Source organism: Trichosurus vulpecula, chromosome 8 (genome assembly GCF_011100635.1).
Source record: "Trichosurus vulpecula isolate mTriVul1 chromosome 8, mTriVul1.pri, whole genome shotgun sequence".
Classification (NCBI taxonomy): Eukaryota; Metazoa; Chordata; class Mammalia; order Diprotodontia; family Phalangeridae; genus Trichosurus; species Trichosurus vulpecula.
The window spans coordinates 221,185,802-221,203,303 of record NC_050580.1 but is presented as its reverse complement, the minus strand read 5'-3'; the positions used below and the strand labels follow the sequence as shown (position 1 = coordinate 221,203,303).

Below are 17,502 nucleotides of genomic sequence, written 5' to 3'. Positions count from 1 at the left end.
GGTTTACATAATTTAATATACTTTGTCAAAATGAAAAAGTAAAAACTTTTAAAACTTTCCTTTCTCTAAAATCCATTACAGTCATTTATCAACATTTCTGTTTGGTTTCTCTATCATTTTTATTACCTTGGGTTTAAACCATCTAGAAGTTTTATCATTTTTCTACCTGTCTTTAGCTTCATGCTAAAAGCTGTGTTAAGCCCAGAATGAATCTTGAGAATTCAAGAAAATGAGGCTAATGATAATCAGCTAGCACACTTATTTTCCTACCAAGCATTTATGCCAAGGTTGCTAATACCACCATCAAAATGTCAATGGCAACGAATAAATCCCCAACATATCTGACTAAGAATTAAATTGCTAGCTACCTTTCAACAAAGGTTTTCTGTTCTCATTTGTCATAATGTCTCAGCTTGAAAGTAAACAAAGTAATAGCTGAAGTAACTGGGACCCACCAAAGCTGAAAGAGAATTGAGAATTCAGAAAGAGAATCCAGGTTCCTTGGTTTTCTACAATGATGATCTCAGGCAAGTCACCTGACAGTGCTGAGCCCTGGTAGCTTTACCAGCAGCACAGGTCCTACAGTATCTATCTCATAGTCATCACTAGTATAAAAATGAAATAATATAAACATATGTTGTAATAAAAAAAATTCAATGCGTTCAACAAATGGAGTGTATCAATACATTAGAGACAAAATCTTTTAGGACTTCAAGAATGCATCTTACCAAATCTTCAGTATTGATTGGCTCTCCTTTCTTACTACTTGCCACCACCATCTTGCCCAGTCTCTCTCTCATATCTTCCAGACTACTGGTAAGTGCCAAAACTGCCATGATTTCACTAGCCACAGAGATGTCAAATTGAGTCTATTGGGGATGGAAAAAATGATTTAGAAAAACAAAACCCAACTATATCAAGGCAAACAAGTCAACTAAACAAGTCAACAGCAAAACCAAGATGACTGTCCAGTTCTCTGGCCCAAGCAACAGACACTGTACTTCTAGAGGACTACTTTAAAAAGTGGACCTATTGATAGAATTATCCCATGAAGACAGTGTAGTGAACAAGGAGATAAAAAACAAAAAACACAACCAACAGCATGAAAATAAGTTTTGGAATGTTAGTGAGATGACTGCTGGGTGACAATAAAGTGAGTATTAAAACCTAAAGTAATTATTCTAGCTCTTTAAAAACATTGTATTAAGTCTATGTGTGTGTATATACATACATATACATACATATATTATGCACACACACACACACACACACACACACACACAAAATTTTGGTGAAACACACTAGTGATCTGTGAGAAGTTATGGCTTCCCTAATAATACACACCCACACAAGGAGCTGTTACACTGAATGACAGTGTCCACTCAACTACAAGTCCCAAAGCTCTCTAATTCAATGGAATACACAACTACTTTTTAAAAGTTAGTTACAACCAATTGACATGCAAAGATATTCACTTGAGATTATCCATCTTCATGAAAATATTCTGGGGAAAACTTTTCAGGTGGCAAATGGAAATTCATTGCAAAAGCTGTCAGAGCTCTCTTCCACACACACCCACTCACTTTCATTTTAAAAGTGAGAAGGCAAAAGAAGCATTTGTTAAGACAAGGGTAGGTATGAAGTGGGGGAGGGGACAGAAAGGAAGGGAAGGAGAACTTAATTCAGACAAGTGTTTTTACTTGAAGCAAAAAAGTAAAAAAGTCACCGTTCGTGTGTGTCCTTTCTCAGTTGGTGATTGACCAATTGTGATTTTCCTTAAAAATCTGTCGTTGGTATCTAACACTACCAAAGTAAGAGAAGACACAGAAAAAGAAATATTACAAAAATCAAATATAAGAGTTATGTCTTTAAGATACTATTTAAACTTTATGGCCTATTGGGAACACTAGAGAACATGGAATAAGGAATCAGAAAGAAATATTTAAATAAAAATAAAATTCAAAATGCTAAGGAAGGTGATATACTATATGTTTCATTCAGCTTGCAAGAATTAAGACCTGAATCCCCTAAGAAATAATTATTTTTACTAAACATTTCAAAAGGAAATAGGTTTCATTTATGCCCTCAAATGTATCACACATTAATGCAAAACTGAGACTAGCTTACTTTATTTTGTCAATCTGTAATGGTTGCTTGGTTTCTGGAACCATGATGAAAAGTTGTAGTGTAACAGGTCATAAAGCAGGCAAAAATGAATGCATTTTGGAAAGAATTGGTTGTCGGCAACAAGAGTTCTCATGACCATAGTTTGAACAACACATCTTTTGAAGACATGGGGCTTGTATCTCAATGTATCTGGTCATATCCGTGTAAAGAAGAAAGGAGGTCTGTCTCTAAATTTTACTATTTCTCCTAATTAAACATAGTCAGTGATGGGACTGGTGGGCACTATGACATGTTCAAATCCTTCCCTTTCTCTACCTCTACTTTATATCAGAAAGTATGAATTACACATAAAGCAAAGAAATAAAGTGAATGGGAAACTAAATTTCAAAAGTAATCCTTAGAATATTCTTTGCTGAGTCACTGTGCCATCTGTTCAAAGTTATTCTAGCGAAGAGTTGAAAACTACTCAATGTTTTTTCTGACATTAAAATAATCACATTAATTGTCATTAACCAGCAGTAATCACTGGGCCAACTACAATAATAAAAAGTTGATGATTTTGGCTCAAGTTTGCAAAAAGTCATGACTAAAAGAAAAATTTCCCCACTAGGTAAATGTAAAAGGTATTTGGGAGGGGTGAAGGGGGAGGAGGAAGAAAGGGACATTGACTAATGTACCAAACAAAATTCTAGGTCACAGCAGTTTTGCATAAACGATTAGAGCCATATGGAGAAGTCAGGTGACTCACCACAACTGGCATATTTTGCATTCATTCACTGAGTTACTGAGGAACTGGAATTTGAGACTTGAAGGCTACCTCATAGTTTGTGGTAATAGAGTTGAATAAAATCAGATAAAAATGATAGGCAAGGTAAGACCACAACTAAAATAAAATCACTTTTACTAGATTTGAATTCGGAGAAAACCTCTGCTTTCCCTTATCATCTTGCCAGCCTTTCTTTTCTAAATGACCTTTACTATACTAACAATTCATAACATTTTAAAATAAAAACTGGCAAACAATTATCTTATATTCAAGAATGAAATTTCTCCTGGAAACCCTCATTCAATTTACATAGAACATCTGGAATTTAAGAATACTCAACCATCCAAGCAAAGTGTTTCTTGATTACAGCTGATTAACAAGGACCAGTCAAATCAGGACAACACACGTAACTTTAGACGCTATTTGAGCCTACCAATTTTCATGCTGGCTGCCACTCACACAAAGGTCAAAGGAACATCTTAAATCGCACACATTCACTTTTCTTAGCTTAAATAGAAATAACACAAATTAGACTGGTTTATCATTCTGATACCTCTTTGCCAAGTTATGGTTTCTGGATCAATATCCAATCTCACAAATCTATTTATTTCTTCATCTGTTAAGGTGGCAGGGTCATCTTTTTTAATTCCTAGTCTCTGGAAATGTGGGAAGAAAAAAAATATAAAATCTTTATTTCCTTGGAAAATAAATGCTTTCCAAGTAAAGTTAAGAGATGAAAGCATATTTCTAAGTCACTTCAAGAAAAGCCAGCGCAATGAATTATGAACTCTAAGACACCAGTTTTGCTTATTAGAATGGGTGTCAACATCAGCTGGGGAAAAAAAAACAACTATTTTTGAAACAGAAATTTCATTCTTGGTCAAACTCCATAAGCCTACTTCAGATTACTGGTCATTATATATTTGCATCTATTCCTTTAGAACACATTTTTCCCCTTGGTGACTCTTTTCTAAAACATTCAGTAAACAAAATCTAGAAAGCACAGCTCTGCTTCCCTCCCCAACCTGCACAAGTACACATCTACAAACCCCACTCACCCAAAGCCTCCAAACATGAATACTGAAAGGATAAGCAATTTGCCAAGCTTTTTAATGGGGCAGGGATCATTTCAACAAGAGGCACCCCTGTTTATTTTGAAAAACATAAAGAATTCGTTCTCCTTTGTTCAATCCTGTGGCAGACAAGAGCTAAACTTTCTTAGTCAAAACTATGCTCCACGCTTTTCAGCCCACAATATCTAAAACGTAAATTTAGCCTATCTTTAGTCTCTCACACAGGAACCACATGAATTTTGCTGCTGACATATCAATATCCATATCAAGTCCCTCAATTAGGAGGGGGCATTCATTCAAAGACCTTGTATGGCTCTAGTGTTTACTATATGCAGTCTCGGGTAGGGCACTTATTGTCCCTGGGACTTGGGCTCCTCATCTCTAAACTGAGAGTCTGGACTTGAAGGCCTCTGGTATTTCTTTCAGCTCTAGCTAAATCTATAATCCTGTGACCACAGATGACAGATATGCTAAGGACTGTCAAAAAGCATGCAGTGATTGAGTGGGAGGTATCGGGGTTACCTCCTGCTTTTATACTGGAAAAAACACAGGTCTAGGGTTCAGGAGTGTAGGCCCTGATTACAATTTGATGCAGTCTTAAGTATTACACTTCATTTTTTGTGTGCCTCAGTTTCTACTTTGTAAAACTGGGACGATACCTACCGAAATAGATGGTTGTGAAGGCAAAATAAAAGATGTGAGAACACGGAAAAAAGTCAAAAGTGCTCCAAGTGTAAAAGCATTATTATCCTTAGCATATATAATCTCCTTTTGGTTAGATGGTACATAGATCATCTATGATTCATTTGAGATCTGGCTGCTTGAAATCTGTGGCTGAAATCATTAACAGTGTATACCAAATACCTGCTACAGCATCATTTAAGTAAAATGAGATCTTTAGAACTCCAGTTGTAGATGTGACATGACTGACTTAGCAGCAGGTGATTAGAAGTTTCACTTTCTTTTCCTACCCCAATAGGATTCCCTCAAATCACAAAACAAAATGAAAACTTACCTTCAGCCTACGGATTTGAATATCCGAGAACTTCCTCACTCCATTGACTGAAGGTACCAAACGATTAAAGAGAGCCTTGAAGAAAAGAATAGGATTTTAAGAGCAAAAGCATCATCTTATTCACACTATCATCTTTACCAAAGGCTGTATAAACAATACTTCAAATTCAGGTGATCTTTAGTTTTACTTTCCAAATATTCGACTGTACCTTGTCTGTCTGTGTCAGTTCATGGAATATGCGGGCATCAATAGCGGCAGCAACCAAGTTATTAGCTGCAGTAATGGCATGGATGTCACCGGTGAGATGGAGGTTGAACTAAAAAAAAAAAATTTTTTTCTTCACTTCAGTTTTCCAACTTCCTTCTGTAATATGCAGTCTGTGGCAACTGAACATACTACTATGCTAAAGCCAGCAGAATAGTGACAGAGCATAGTTATTGGGAAAATATTCCATACAACTTGTGAAAATGAAAAAAAAAATTACCAATAATCCACCCACATAAAGTACCATGCCCCCACCCCAGTCAATGTGACATTTCTTAAATAACATGGACCAGAACCCAGAAAAGACACATGCTGTTACGGTAAGCTATAAGACCATTTAAAAAACTCAATTGTATTTGTCTTTCATGTCCCACATATGAGTAATAAAATTCTGTTGTTAGTATTTCACTATGTAGTTATATTTCAGCACGACCCATGTATATTTATGAACTCTTTGCTTGAGTCACAATATTTTAAAATTCTCTGAGCATTGATAGCTTATATTTATAAGCTCCTTCCCAATCTCTGATCCAGTTCAATCACTAGCTTAGAAACTTTTAAAAATTACTGTTTAGGCAAAAGAAATCCTTAACCCTTAAAGGCCAGGCATAAAAATGAAGTAAGTTTGCCAACAAGCTGACAAATTAACAAGTGTCTCCTTTCAAGATGTTTTGCTGTATAGCAAACTGTTCACATACTAACAGAAAGAGATTATCTGCCAAGTAAAAAAGCTCCAGTTTTAGAAAACCAAGAAAAATGAAAATTACCTCTTCCATTGGAACAACCTGAGAATAGCCCCCTCCTGCAGCTCCACCTAGAAATCAGGTCAAAAATATAATTATCTAAACAGTAGCTACACTGAAATTTCTCTAAAAAAATCAGAAGAAACTGAACCTTCTTATAATCTATTAAGACAGCTGGTTATGTATTTTTTGCAATGATTTGGACAAGTCTGTTCACGATTATATCTACTTTCCACTAATGAAATATTAAAATAAAGCCCTTTATACAAACTAAAAATAATTTTAGCATTGGAAATATGTTCCCCAATAGCCCCAATTTTGAGAAACACTAAATTGGCCCTAATCAAAAACTCCAGCATTCAGTTAAGAGTTCCTTAATCAATTTGGTCCTCAGTTTCCTCAACTGTAAAATGAGTATCTTGGGGTAGATGTTCTCCAAGGTCCCTTTTAGTGCTAACATTCTTCAATTAGATTAAACAATTCCACAAGAAAATGAACCGATGGTTTTTCCCCTTAAAAAGGAATTGGTATGAAGTAAAGAAAGCATTACTTACAAAAGAAAAATTCATTCAGAAATACAAGGGCCAATGGACAGAGAAAATGGAAGAAGATCCCTTCCATTGGAAGGGAATAATCATTAAGCTGTTAGAGCTAACTGCTTGCTGGAGAAATCTGAAAGTTCCTATTCATTTAAAAACATAAAGGAGGCAGGGAATTATATAAAAGATTCGGAAAGTCATTCATTCAAAGTGGTTAAAATTTAAAAAAATGATAGTATCACAAATGCCATAATGATGTCAGAAAGGGATATAGGAACATATAGAAAACATCTCTCTAAATATGCTGACATTGGTTAGAAGACTCTTTTGTGAAATGTTATCACTGCTATATTTTTGCTTGGATCCAAAGGTCTATTAATTGTAACCAATGGATCAATAAGAAAGGCAAACTATTGTGATATATTAAGGATTTATCCTAAGAAGGGACATCTGAGCTAGGGCAGTCATCGATCACTAAATCAAATGGGAAGGTGCAAGCTACAGAGGCTCAGAAGGAAGAGACCAAACTTTTCTAGTTATATTAGCTGAAGGTAAAGGTAGAACTGCAAGGTAAATAAACTAATAAAAATGTTTAAGAGATGAAGCTAAGAAGAGCATTGAGTAGTATTAACAAGAATTGCTACATTAAACAGACTGTCAAAGATGAAATTGTATTGGTAATTAACAAGAATTGTGTTAGAAGCCAAATAAAAGCTGAAAGTAAAAAGTTTCTGCTCTTATCGTTATAATTAGTAGTATATGGCAATTATGTTGAGGTTTTTAAGAGAAGGGTGCAAATCTTGCTTATAACTCATTTTCATTTATTAGAGAAAAGTAACAACTAACTAAGACTGAAGGATGTAGTATGTAGAGCAATGGACTTGGGGACCACAGTTCAGAATGCTTGTTCTGATACTTTTAACTCTCTAAGCACAGACAAATACCTGAATCTAAGTTTCCTTACCTATAAAATGGAGAAAATAATACTATCTATGTCACCAAAGTGCAATTAGGAACGTACATTGTAACACTTCGAAGTACTACATTAATTTATATCTGTATCTGTATCTATCTGATATATAAAAACATACATATGTATATAAAATGAGTGTCATTTCTCTTTCAGCATTTATCACTTCCTATAAACAGAATCCCAGAGGATCCTTGTAGTACTGACCAAAACAGCAAGAGACGAATAGGACTAATCTTGGTCAAGGTCTGACAAGAACTCTCACCCCAAACAACAGCTGGAGCAGGTTAATAGAACTAGTTAATCACACTATACTGGAACTCCTAAAACCATCAGAACATACTTGGCCTAGCCAGAATCTAAGGGTTCTATTTCAGGGGAATAAAAGAACAATAAAATAAAATGAGAAGGTTCTCACTGACCATGGGATCAAAGACCAATGAATACCTTTTATTCCAAAGGTTGGGCCCTGAGATGGTTGTCGAACACAAGCAAAAACATTCTGGTGAAGATGTGCTCCCAGAGCTTGAACCAGCCCTATTGTGGTTGTACTCTTTCCTTCTCCCAGAGGTGTCGGGGTTATTCTTTAGAATAAAAATGAAAAAACAAGGAAAAGGAAAAAAATAAAAACAAAACAACTTATTTACAGTACTTGAATTTCATTCAATCTTCTACTGAAACTTTAATAATTGTTTGGGGACAACAGAGAGAATTACTTAGTACAGTCTTATAACTGGAATAAAAAGTCCACAGAATAAAAGGTCACTCACTGACACAGAGACCTTACCTCATGCCACAAGTTCCACCCCACTCAACATGAAAAAATTTCACCATTTAAAAAAAAACTGAGAAAGAAATGCCTGAAATTTCCATTAGTTTTAGGGGATCTGATACAGTTCCTAAAACTATGAAACTAAATTAATGTCCTACTTTGTTTCCACCCTTCACTAAGTAGCCACTACAATATTTGGGGGAAATAGAGACCATGGTCATCTGTCTACTTGTTAGTCCAGGAAATTGGATGAGCCTCAAGTCAGATAAAGATCACCATTTTTCCATTTAACCATGTTCTTTGAACTGAAGTTGAGAGGCCGACATTCTAATCCCAACCCTACAAATCACTTCATCTCCTTAGAGATAGTTCACCATCTGTAAAATGAGGGCAGATGAATTAACTTGAAAAATAAACTATCCCTTCCTCCATGTCATACATGCTAGGAAATCTGTACTACACTACAAATGGTAATAAGAGATAGTCTCATTAGCTCTAAAATCCTGACTCTCACTAAAAACTGTGTAGATCCTCTGGCACAGCGATGATATCTATTAGAAACATACCCCAAAGGGATCAAGGAAGAAAAGGATGTCTACAAGTGAAAAAAATATATATTTAGAGGATCACTTTGAAAACAAAGCCAGGACCTATCAACTGGGAGCTGTATAAACTCTTATGTATGAGTGTAACAGAATATTGAGTTGTACAAGATGACAAGAGGGGCTGATTAAGAGAAATCTGGGAAGATTTGTATGAACTAGTGCTGAACTAGTACAGTGAGCAGAACCAGAACAATTTTGACAATGACTAAGACAATGTAAAGGACAACAGCTTTGAAAGTTTTAAGGACTCTGAACAATGTAAAAATCAATCATAACACCAGAAGACTGATTATCAAACACGCTTCTTAACTTTTGGCGGAGAAGTAAGGGATTATAGGTATAGAACGAAGCTTATATTTTCAGACACAAATGACACGCAAATTTGTTTTGCTCATACTATTTCCTTACAATGGAAGGGATTTCATTTGGGAAGGGTAGGGGAGATTCAGAGGGGAGGAGGGAAGAATGAGAACGCTGTTAAAAAAGAAAAAAAAGGAGTCAATGAAATGTTCATAGGTGGATGTTTGTCAAGTTCATAATAAAAAAGGGGAAAAAATCTATGGTTAGATTTTGGGTTATCAATCAACTTAGCTGCATGCATCAGAAAAACATACCCTGTTACGACCACATATTTTCCATCAGGCTGATGTTTCAGGCGTTCTAAGGTGGACAGCAGAATCTTGGCTTTTGTCTGACCATACATTTCCACTTCTTCAGAGAGCAAGCCAATTTCTTTAGCCAGGTAACCAATGGGCTTTGGTGTGCAAGAACGTGATATTTCAATGTCGCTTTAAAGAAATGTTGAGGAAATGTTATGTGATGCTTCATTCAGTCAACTTAATAACATACTGTTCCCCTCAGAGTAAGCTGCTTCTAGAATATCACAAATACATACTAATTACATAATTCAGTATAGGTGGTTCTAATGGCAGCAGTAAAATTACCTTGGGACAGGGGTCTTGATGCTAAGATGGTTATACTGGATATTCCATTTTCCTGGTACACATTTCTCTAGGAAATGCTTTGCACTTTCTACTGTGCTCTAAATAAAAACACACACACACACATACACAAAAGATTATAAAAGGAAGTGACTGTCTGATTTTCATAAGTGATGATTGCTCCTTTCTTCCCTTTTTGGGCATATCTTTCAGAAAGTATACATATATTTAAAATTAGGAACTAGAAAATCAGTAACACGAACACTTCCATATACAAGAGAGAAAGAGGTTATTGTATGTGAAACCATTAATCTATTATATAAAGTTTATAACTTAAAATATATGCTAAATTTAAACTAAATTTAACTTACATTACCCTCACTGTCTATATTCCCTTCTTAACTTCCTTCTTTTCTCTTCATATTAGAAATTTTAAAAAGTATTCTCTTAGATGATCAAAAACCTTCTCCTTTCTTAAACTCATCTGTTGAATGTGAGATACCATAATTTTGTGGAAGCGGTCAGATTTTTTTTTAAGGCTTGCACATATTGCTATTTTACTTGGTAACACACACCCTACAAAGCAAGGTCCTACAGAACAAAGTTAAAGCTATCAATGAAATGAAATGGATGGCAAGGGATGCTGTCTTCCAATATACCACACCACAGTCACATGGATGATGGAAAGCCCAAATTAAAAGCAAATGACACTCAAAAAATTTGAAAGACATCTTGGAGGAATACCAATAACGATAGCTGACATACAGCATTTTAATGTTTACTAGTGCTTTTTACATCTATGATCATAAAACAAGTAGGCCTCCAGAGGCAAATTTCTTAAAGTAAAAAGGTATGAACTGAGTAAGATGGGGAGGCACGGATGGGCTGTGATGTGCATTGTCAGAGGGAACACCCAATGGAAAGTAAATTGTAGATCTACTGCAGTAATGAAACAAAAGTACCTCATTCTGTCCCTCACAACAACACTGAAAGACAAGTCCTGTAAGTAATAACCCCCATTATACAATTGAGAAGACTGAGGCCCATAGAGGTTAAGTCACATAGCTATTAACTGTCAAGAGGGGGGATTTGAAACGATGTCTCCTGACTCCTGGAACACTGTGCTTCACTGCTTTATGCTGCTTTGTTTAAAGGGGTTCAAACTGTTGCACGGTCATCATCTTTTATCACTATCTACTCTTATTCCATAGTCTATTCCTGTATATTCTTTAAGCCATTAAGCTTAAAGTCAGAGGTGGCCTAAGTCTGAATCTTTTTTCCAATATTTAACAGTTACCTGACCCTGGCTAAGTCACATAACCTCTCTGAGCCTCAAGTTCTTCAACAGTATAGAGAGGTTAATATATACATGTGACTGCCTCACAGCGCTGTTATAATTACACGACATAATGTATGTAAACTGCCCTGTAAGCGCTAAAGTACCATATAAATGCCAGCGATTGTTATTGCTGCAGTCAGCTTTTGAATGGGAGGCAGTTGCAGCTTAGCTGACAGAGCTAGCAAATTAGGAAGCCTTGAATTCCAGTCCCAGTTCTGGACACAGACTTGCTACATGACCGTGGGCTAGCAACAGCTTCTCAGTTGCTCACCAAGACTGCAAAGTTAAAGAACGTTATCAGTAGAGGGGCTCACATTCCTGGGAGCTCCCTATTCAAAAGAAATCATGGGTCTGGCAGAAAGACCAAAAAACCTTATCTATTCTAGGTAGGGGATAAGAGAAGAGGTACAAGTTGTATACCATAATGGACACCCCTCTTCTACCCCCCAAATCAGTTATTCTATATCCAATTTCAGGAGGCAAAGAACATTTATAAACCGCCCCCCGCCCCCCACGCCCACTCTCTCACCTAGTTGGATTCGATGGTGGACAGACCCAAGATTCTTGGAATTACATCATTTTATAACTGGAAGGGATCTTAGAGCCCATCTAGTCATACTTCTTCACTTTACAGATTAGGAAACAGATGCCCAGACAGCTTAAATGATTTTTCCCAAGGTGCTAAAGTGAGTTAGTAGAACAACCAAGACAAGAACCCAAACCCAAACCTCTTGACTCTACATGGTGTTTTTTCCATTACCTTACAATAAAGAATTATTCACTTTGTGCCTCATTTTCAACAAGTTTTCATTCCAGGCTAGCTTCAATACTGCCAGCCAGCAGACTCTTGGGCTGCCTCCCTCCATTCACGGTTGGTATGTATTTTGAGAAAGCACTCAATCAATCAACATTTCTGAATCGAATATAAATAATTTTAGAGATCATCCATGCCATTGCTCTACTCCTTCAGAACAGATAATTAGTTCTATGTTTATGTATCTTAATTTCCACATAAACTCCTCTGCCAGCCTCATATACTTATTTACCTTTTCTGAGTCTCCTCTCGAAACATTTCTTGTCTGTTCTAACCATTGTTATTATTACATAAAGTGCTTCTTATTCTTACTTTTTTTTCAAATGGAAATACCTGCATTAACATGGCCACAGTCATGGGTCCAACTCCACCAGGAACTGGGGTGATATAGGAAGCTTTCTCTCTTGCTTCACCATAAGCCACATCCCCAACAACTCTTCTTCCATTAGATTTTGTATTATCTACAGAACAAATTTTTAAAAACAGAAAAATCCTTATAGATAAGGGAAATACCCAGACCAAATTCTCATGAATTTTCAGCTCTTCATCCAATGTTTTTACTATCTGTATTTCCTGTAGTATCTGATGAAGTGACAGTTATTTGAGTTTGTACTAGAAACTTAAGTGGGCTTAAGATCATGGGGCCTACCCAGGTATAATTCCCTTTTCCTCTTTAAAAAATAGGATAGGGAGGCAGAGCCAAGATGGGAGAATAAAGGCAGGGATTGCCTGAGCTCTCCCCTAAACCCCTGCAAACAACTTTAAAAAACGACTAAACAAATTATAGAGCAGCAGAACCCACAAAAAGGGAGTGAAACAAATTTCCAGTCCAAGAAAACTTGCAAGGTTGGCAGGAAAGGTCTGTTGTAGCAGGGTAAGAGGAGAGTGTAGTCCAGTGCAGACCACACCAGCATATCCCCAGGCATAGGCAAACCCAGAGCAGGCCTTGGGAACCACTGAATCAACAGTGGCAGCAGCTGTTTCTGAAGCTCTCAGCACAAAGATGGTAAAACAACTGGTCAGAAGGAGATTAAAGAGGTCTCTTTGCTAGCACTGAGGCAGGACTCTATTGCTTTGCCCATACTTGGATCTAGGTCCCAGTCCTGGGTGGCAGTGGTAGTCCCAGGGCGAGGGATATTGAAGGTAGGGGGCGGGGGAGGGGAGAAGCTCCTCACTGTTCTGGGAATACTTCTGGTCATTCACAGACCAGGAGAGTAGCAAATACCTCTCCTTCGATCATACCACCTTGGAAGAACTGAAAACTCAGAAGTCCCTAGAAGTATCTCTGGAAACAGCTGCACAAAACCCCTGAAGCTTGGGACAGTGTGCCCTCCACCCCTAACAAAGAGTTAAAAGTCAAGTAATAGGCTGGGAAAATGAACAAACAACAGAAAAAAAAACTCTGACTACAGAAAGTTACTATGGTGACAAGCAAGATCAAAATGTACACTCAGAAGAAAACAATAAAATCAAAGCTCCTATATCCAAAGCCTCCAAGAAAAATATGAGTTGGTCCCAGGCCATGGAAGAGCTCAAAAAGGATTCTGAAAAATCAGGCAAGTGAGGTAGAGGAAAAATCGGGAAGAGAAATGAGAATGATGCAAGAAAATCATGAAAAACAAGTCAACAGCTTGGTAAAAGACACGCGCGTGCACACACACACACACACACACACACACACACACACATGCACACACACAGAAAAAGCTGAAGAAAATAACACTTTAAAAAACAGACTAGGCTAAATGGTAAAAGAGGTCCCAAAAAGCCAAAGATGAGAAGAATACCTTCAAAAGCAGAATTGGCCAAATGGAAAAGGAGGTCCAAAAGCTCAATGAAGAAAATAATTCCTTAAAAATTAGAATGGAGCAATTGGAAGCTAATGACTTTGTGAGAAATCAAACAATAAAACAAAACAAAACGAATGAATGAAAAAATTTCGACAATGTGGAATATCTCATTGGAAAAACAAATGACCTGGAAAACAGATCCAGGAGACATAATCAAAAATTATTGGACTACCTGAAAGCCATGATCAAAAAAAGAGCCTAAATATTACCTTTCAGGAAATTATCATGGAAAACTGCCCTGATATTCTAGAACTAGAAAGCAAAATAGAAATGGAAAGAATCCACCAATCAGCTCCTGCAAGAGATCCCAAAATGAAAACTCCCAGAGTTCCAAGGTCAAGTAGAAAATACTGCAAGCAGCCAGAAAGAAAGAGTTCAAATATGGTAGAGCCAATTCGAGTATTGTGGAAACATAATCAGGATAACACAAGATTTAGCAGCTTCTACATTAAAGGATCAGGGGGCTTGGAATATGATATTCTGGAGGGCAAAGGAGCTAGGATTACAACCAAGAATCACCTGCTCAGCAAAACTGAGTATAATCCTTCAGGGGAAAAAATGGACATTCAAGGAGATAGAAGACTTTCATACATTCTTGATGAAAGGACCAGAGCTGAATAGAAAATTTGACTTTTAAACACAAAACTCAAGAGAAGCATAAAAAGGTAAACAGGAAAGGGAAATCATAAGGGACTTAATAAGGTTAAACTGTTTACATTCCTGCATGGGAAAATGATATTTGTAACCCCTAAGACCTTTCTCATTATTAGGGTAATTAGAAGAAGTATATATAGACAGAGGGCACAGGTATGACTTGAATATGAAGAGATGATATCTAAAAAATAAAAGTAAAGGGTGAGAGAGGAATGTACCAGGAGAAAAGAGAAAGGGAGAGGTAGAAATAGGGGTAAATTATCTCACATAAAAGAGGCAAGAAAAAGCTTTTATAGTGGAGGGGAAGCGGGGGAGGTCGAGGGAGCAAGTGAACTTTACTCTCATCAGAACTGGCTCACAGAGGGAACAAAAATTTATTTTACCCTACAGGAAAGTAGGAGGAGAAAGGGATGAGGGAGGTTGGGGGTTTGTGATGGAAGGGAGGGCAGATTGGGGGAGGGGCTAGTCAAAGGAAGACAACTTTTGAAGAGGGACAGATGAAAGGAGAGAAAGAATAGAAAAATGGGGTTGGGGGAGGAATAGGATGGAGGGAAATACATTTAGCAATAGTAACTGTGAAAAAATTTTCAAGTAAGTTTCTGTGATAAAGACCTCATTTCTCTAACACATATAGGACTCTAACAAATAAAGAACAAATTTTTAAAAATAAAAGACACCCCCCAATTAATAAATGATCAAAAGATATGATTAGTTTTCAGATGAAGTCATCAAAGCTATTTCTAGCCATATGAAAAAATACTCTAACTCTCCATTGATTGGAGAAATGCAAATTAAAACAATTCTGAGGTACTACCTCATATTTGTTGTACTGGTTAATAGTACAGAAAAGGTAAATGACCAATGTTGGAGGTGATATGGAAAAAATGAGACATTAAGGCACTATTGGTGCAGTTGTGAACCGACTGAACCATTCTGTAGCACAATCTGGAACTATGCCCAAAGGGCTATAAAACCATGCATAGCCTTTGACCTAGCACTACTACTACTAGGTCTGTATCCCAAAAGAGATCAGAAACAGAAAAGGACCTATATGTACAAAAATATTTATAGCAACTCTTTTCTGGGGACAACAAATTAGAAATTGAGGGGATGCCCATCAATGGGGAGTGGTAGAACAAGCTGTGGAATGTGAATATGGAATATGATAGAATACTACTGTACTATAAGAAATGATGAGCAGGATGTTCTCAGAAAAACCTGGGAAGACTTGCATGGGTTGATGCAAAGTGAAATGTACTGTGTACAAAGTAACAGCAATATTGTAAGATGATCAGCTGTCAGTGACTTGGCTACTCTCAGCAATACAATGATCCAAGACAACTCTGAAGGACTTATGAAAAAATACTATTCATCCCCAGAGAAAGAACTGATGGTTTCTAAATACAGATTGAAGCATACTTTTAAAAAACCTTATTTTATTTTTTTGAGTTTTCTTTTGTCTATATTTTCTTTTACAACACGAATAATATGGATATGTTTTGCATGACTACACATGTATAATCTATATTAAATTGCTTGCTTTCTCAATGAAGTGGGGTGGGGAGAGAGCCAGAGCATTTGGAACTCAAAACTTTAAAAACAAATAAAAACAAAAGTTTTTACAAGTGGCAGGAAAAATTTAAAAAAGTTAATAATTAAAAAAAAATAAAATAAAATCTGCTATGGCTGTAGTAAGCTATAGCTGTTTTCCAACTTCAAAAAGAATAGGATAAATGGTAGTTGCTAAATTATTAAAATAAACACAAAAAATGGAAAACCATAATAAAATGCTTAAGCTTTGATAGACTAACGGGAAAATCCTTTTGCCTGATACCAGGCGTTGAAGAAAACTGAAGCTGTTCTTTATTCTTTATGCCAATTAACAGTTCCATAATGAACCCTTCTTAAAATGTAAATTTACAGAGGCCTACAAAAGGAGTTTTTAGGTGCACAAAGCCTGAACCCTGTCACAGCTGCCAGATCCCGTTTCTACAGCAACTGTCAGCATTCTGTTAAGCTCCCTGCGTGAGTTGAAGAACACTCCAACATCCAATTCCAAAGATGAGCAGCTCCATAAGTGTATGCAAAAGGCAAAGAATGTAATTACGCTTCACTCAAAAGGATGCCAAGAACGACTACAAATCTTAACAGCAAAGAATAGTTATTTGGAAGAACAAAAGCAAAGGATACACCACACACTCTCTCACACAAAGCACGTCCTACACTCAGTTTCACTGCTTCTCCTAAGGGGAAGGAGGTCTAGACTTTGCAGCTCCAAGGTTCAGAGCCAGAATCTGGAATTCCATTGTGAGCAGGGCCTTTCAACATCTGCATGCAACCTTGTTTCAGTCACCACTTTTCTCTGTTTTCATTTCTCCAGGGATGAAGAGAAGGCTATATTGGGAAGAGCACTGAAGTAGGAGTCAAGAGACACGGGTCCTAATCCAAGTTCTGCCTTTATAGCCTCCTCCTCTGCAATGCTGGAAAATGCCACCTCCCCTACCAAAATAATGTAAATGCACGTGCTTTGAAAAGGATAAGACACTATGCAAATATAAGGGATGATGATGATGATGCTTATCTACCTTCAGAACAGCCAGAGCCTCCTGTGAAAGCTTTAGATTGTGAGAAGTTTTGTTTGTTTTTGAGCTGCAATTTGGGTAGGAACACTTACTCCAGGATCTCTTAAGCTAAAAGGCTCAGTCTTGAGTAACATTTCCAATTAATGGAACTGTAGCATATTACAGTCAACTACTGTCTGTAGCTTGGTTTTTGGATTCACTTCAAACTTTTCTTTTTCTGTACTCAGATTTAGTCCAATACCAAGTTGGGCTTACAGACTGCTTTCCTGAAGTACTGCAGCTCTCTCAGTCTTTTAATAAATAGCATCTAGTATAGCAACCACTTAACAATTTCCAAAACCTATTGTAAAAATCACAAACCTCAATTTTTCTCCAGAATGGCTAAATTTTATGATAATCTCCTCTTCTCTCTCTCTCTCTTTCTCTTCCCCCCCCCCTAAAATTTCGA

General features: G+C 36.9%; 1 protein-coding gene across 1 annotated transcript in view; it reads right to left on the bottom strand.

Annotated features, from left to right (window-relative positions):
* The window catches only part of MTHFD1 (methylenetetrahydrofolate dehydrogenase, cyclohydrolase and formyltetrahydrofolate synthetase 1), an 89,003-nt gene that overhangs the window by 25,134 nt on the left and 46,367 nt on the right, over nt 1–17,502 (bottom strand). Inside the window, 10 exon segments of the mRNA XM_036735182.1 lie at nt 729–869; nt 1,727–1,803; nt 3,447–3,549; nt 4,982–5,056; nt 5,190–5,297; nt 6,013–6,059; nt 7,945–8,081; nt 9,489–9,662; nt 9,819–9,916; nt 12,302–12,429. Coding sequence (XP_036591077.1) covers nt 729–869; nt 1,727–1,803; nt 3,447–3,549; nt 4,982–5,056; nt 5,190–5,297; nt 6,013–6,059; nt 7,945–8,081; nt 9,489–9,662; nt 9,819–9,916; nt 12,302–12,429 — 1,088 coding nt within the window.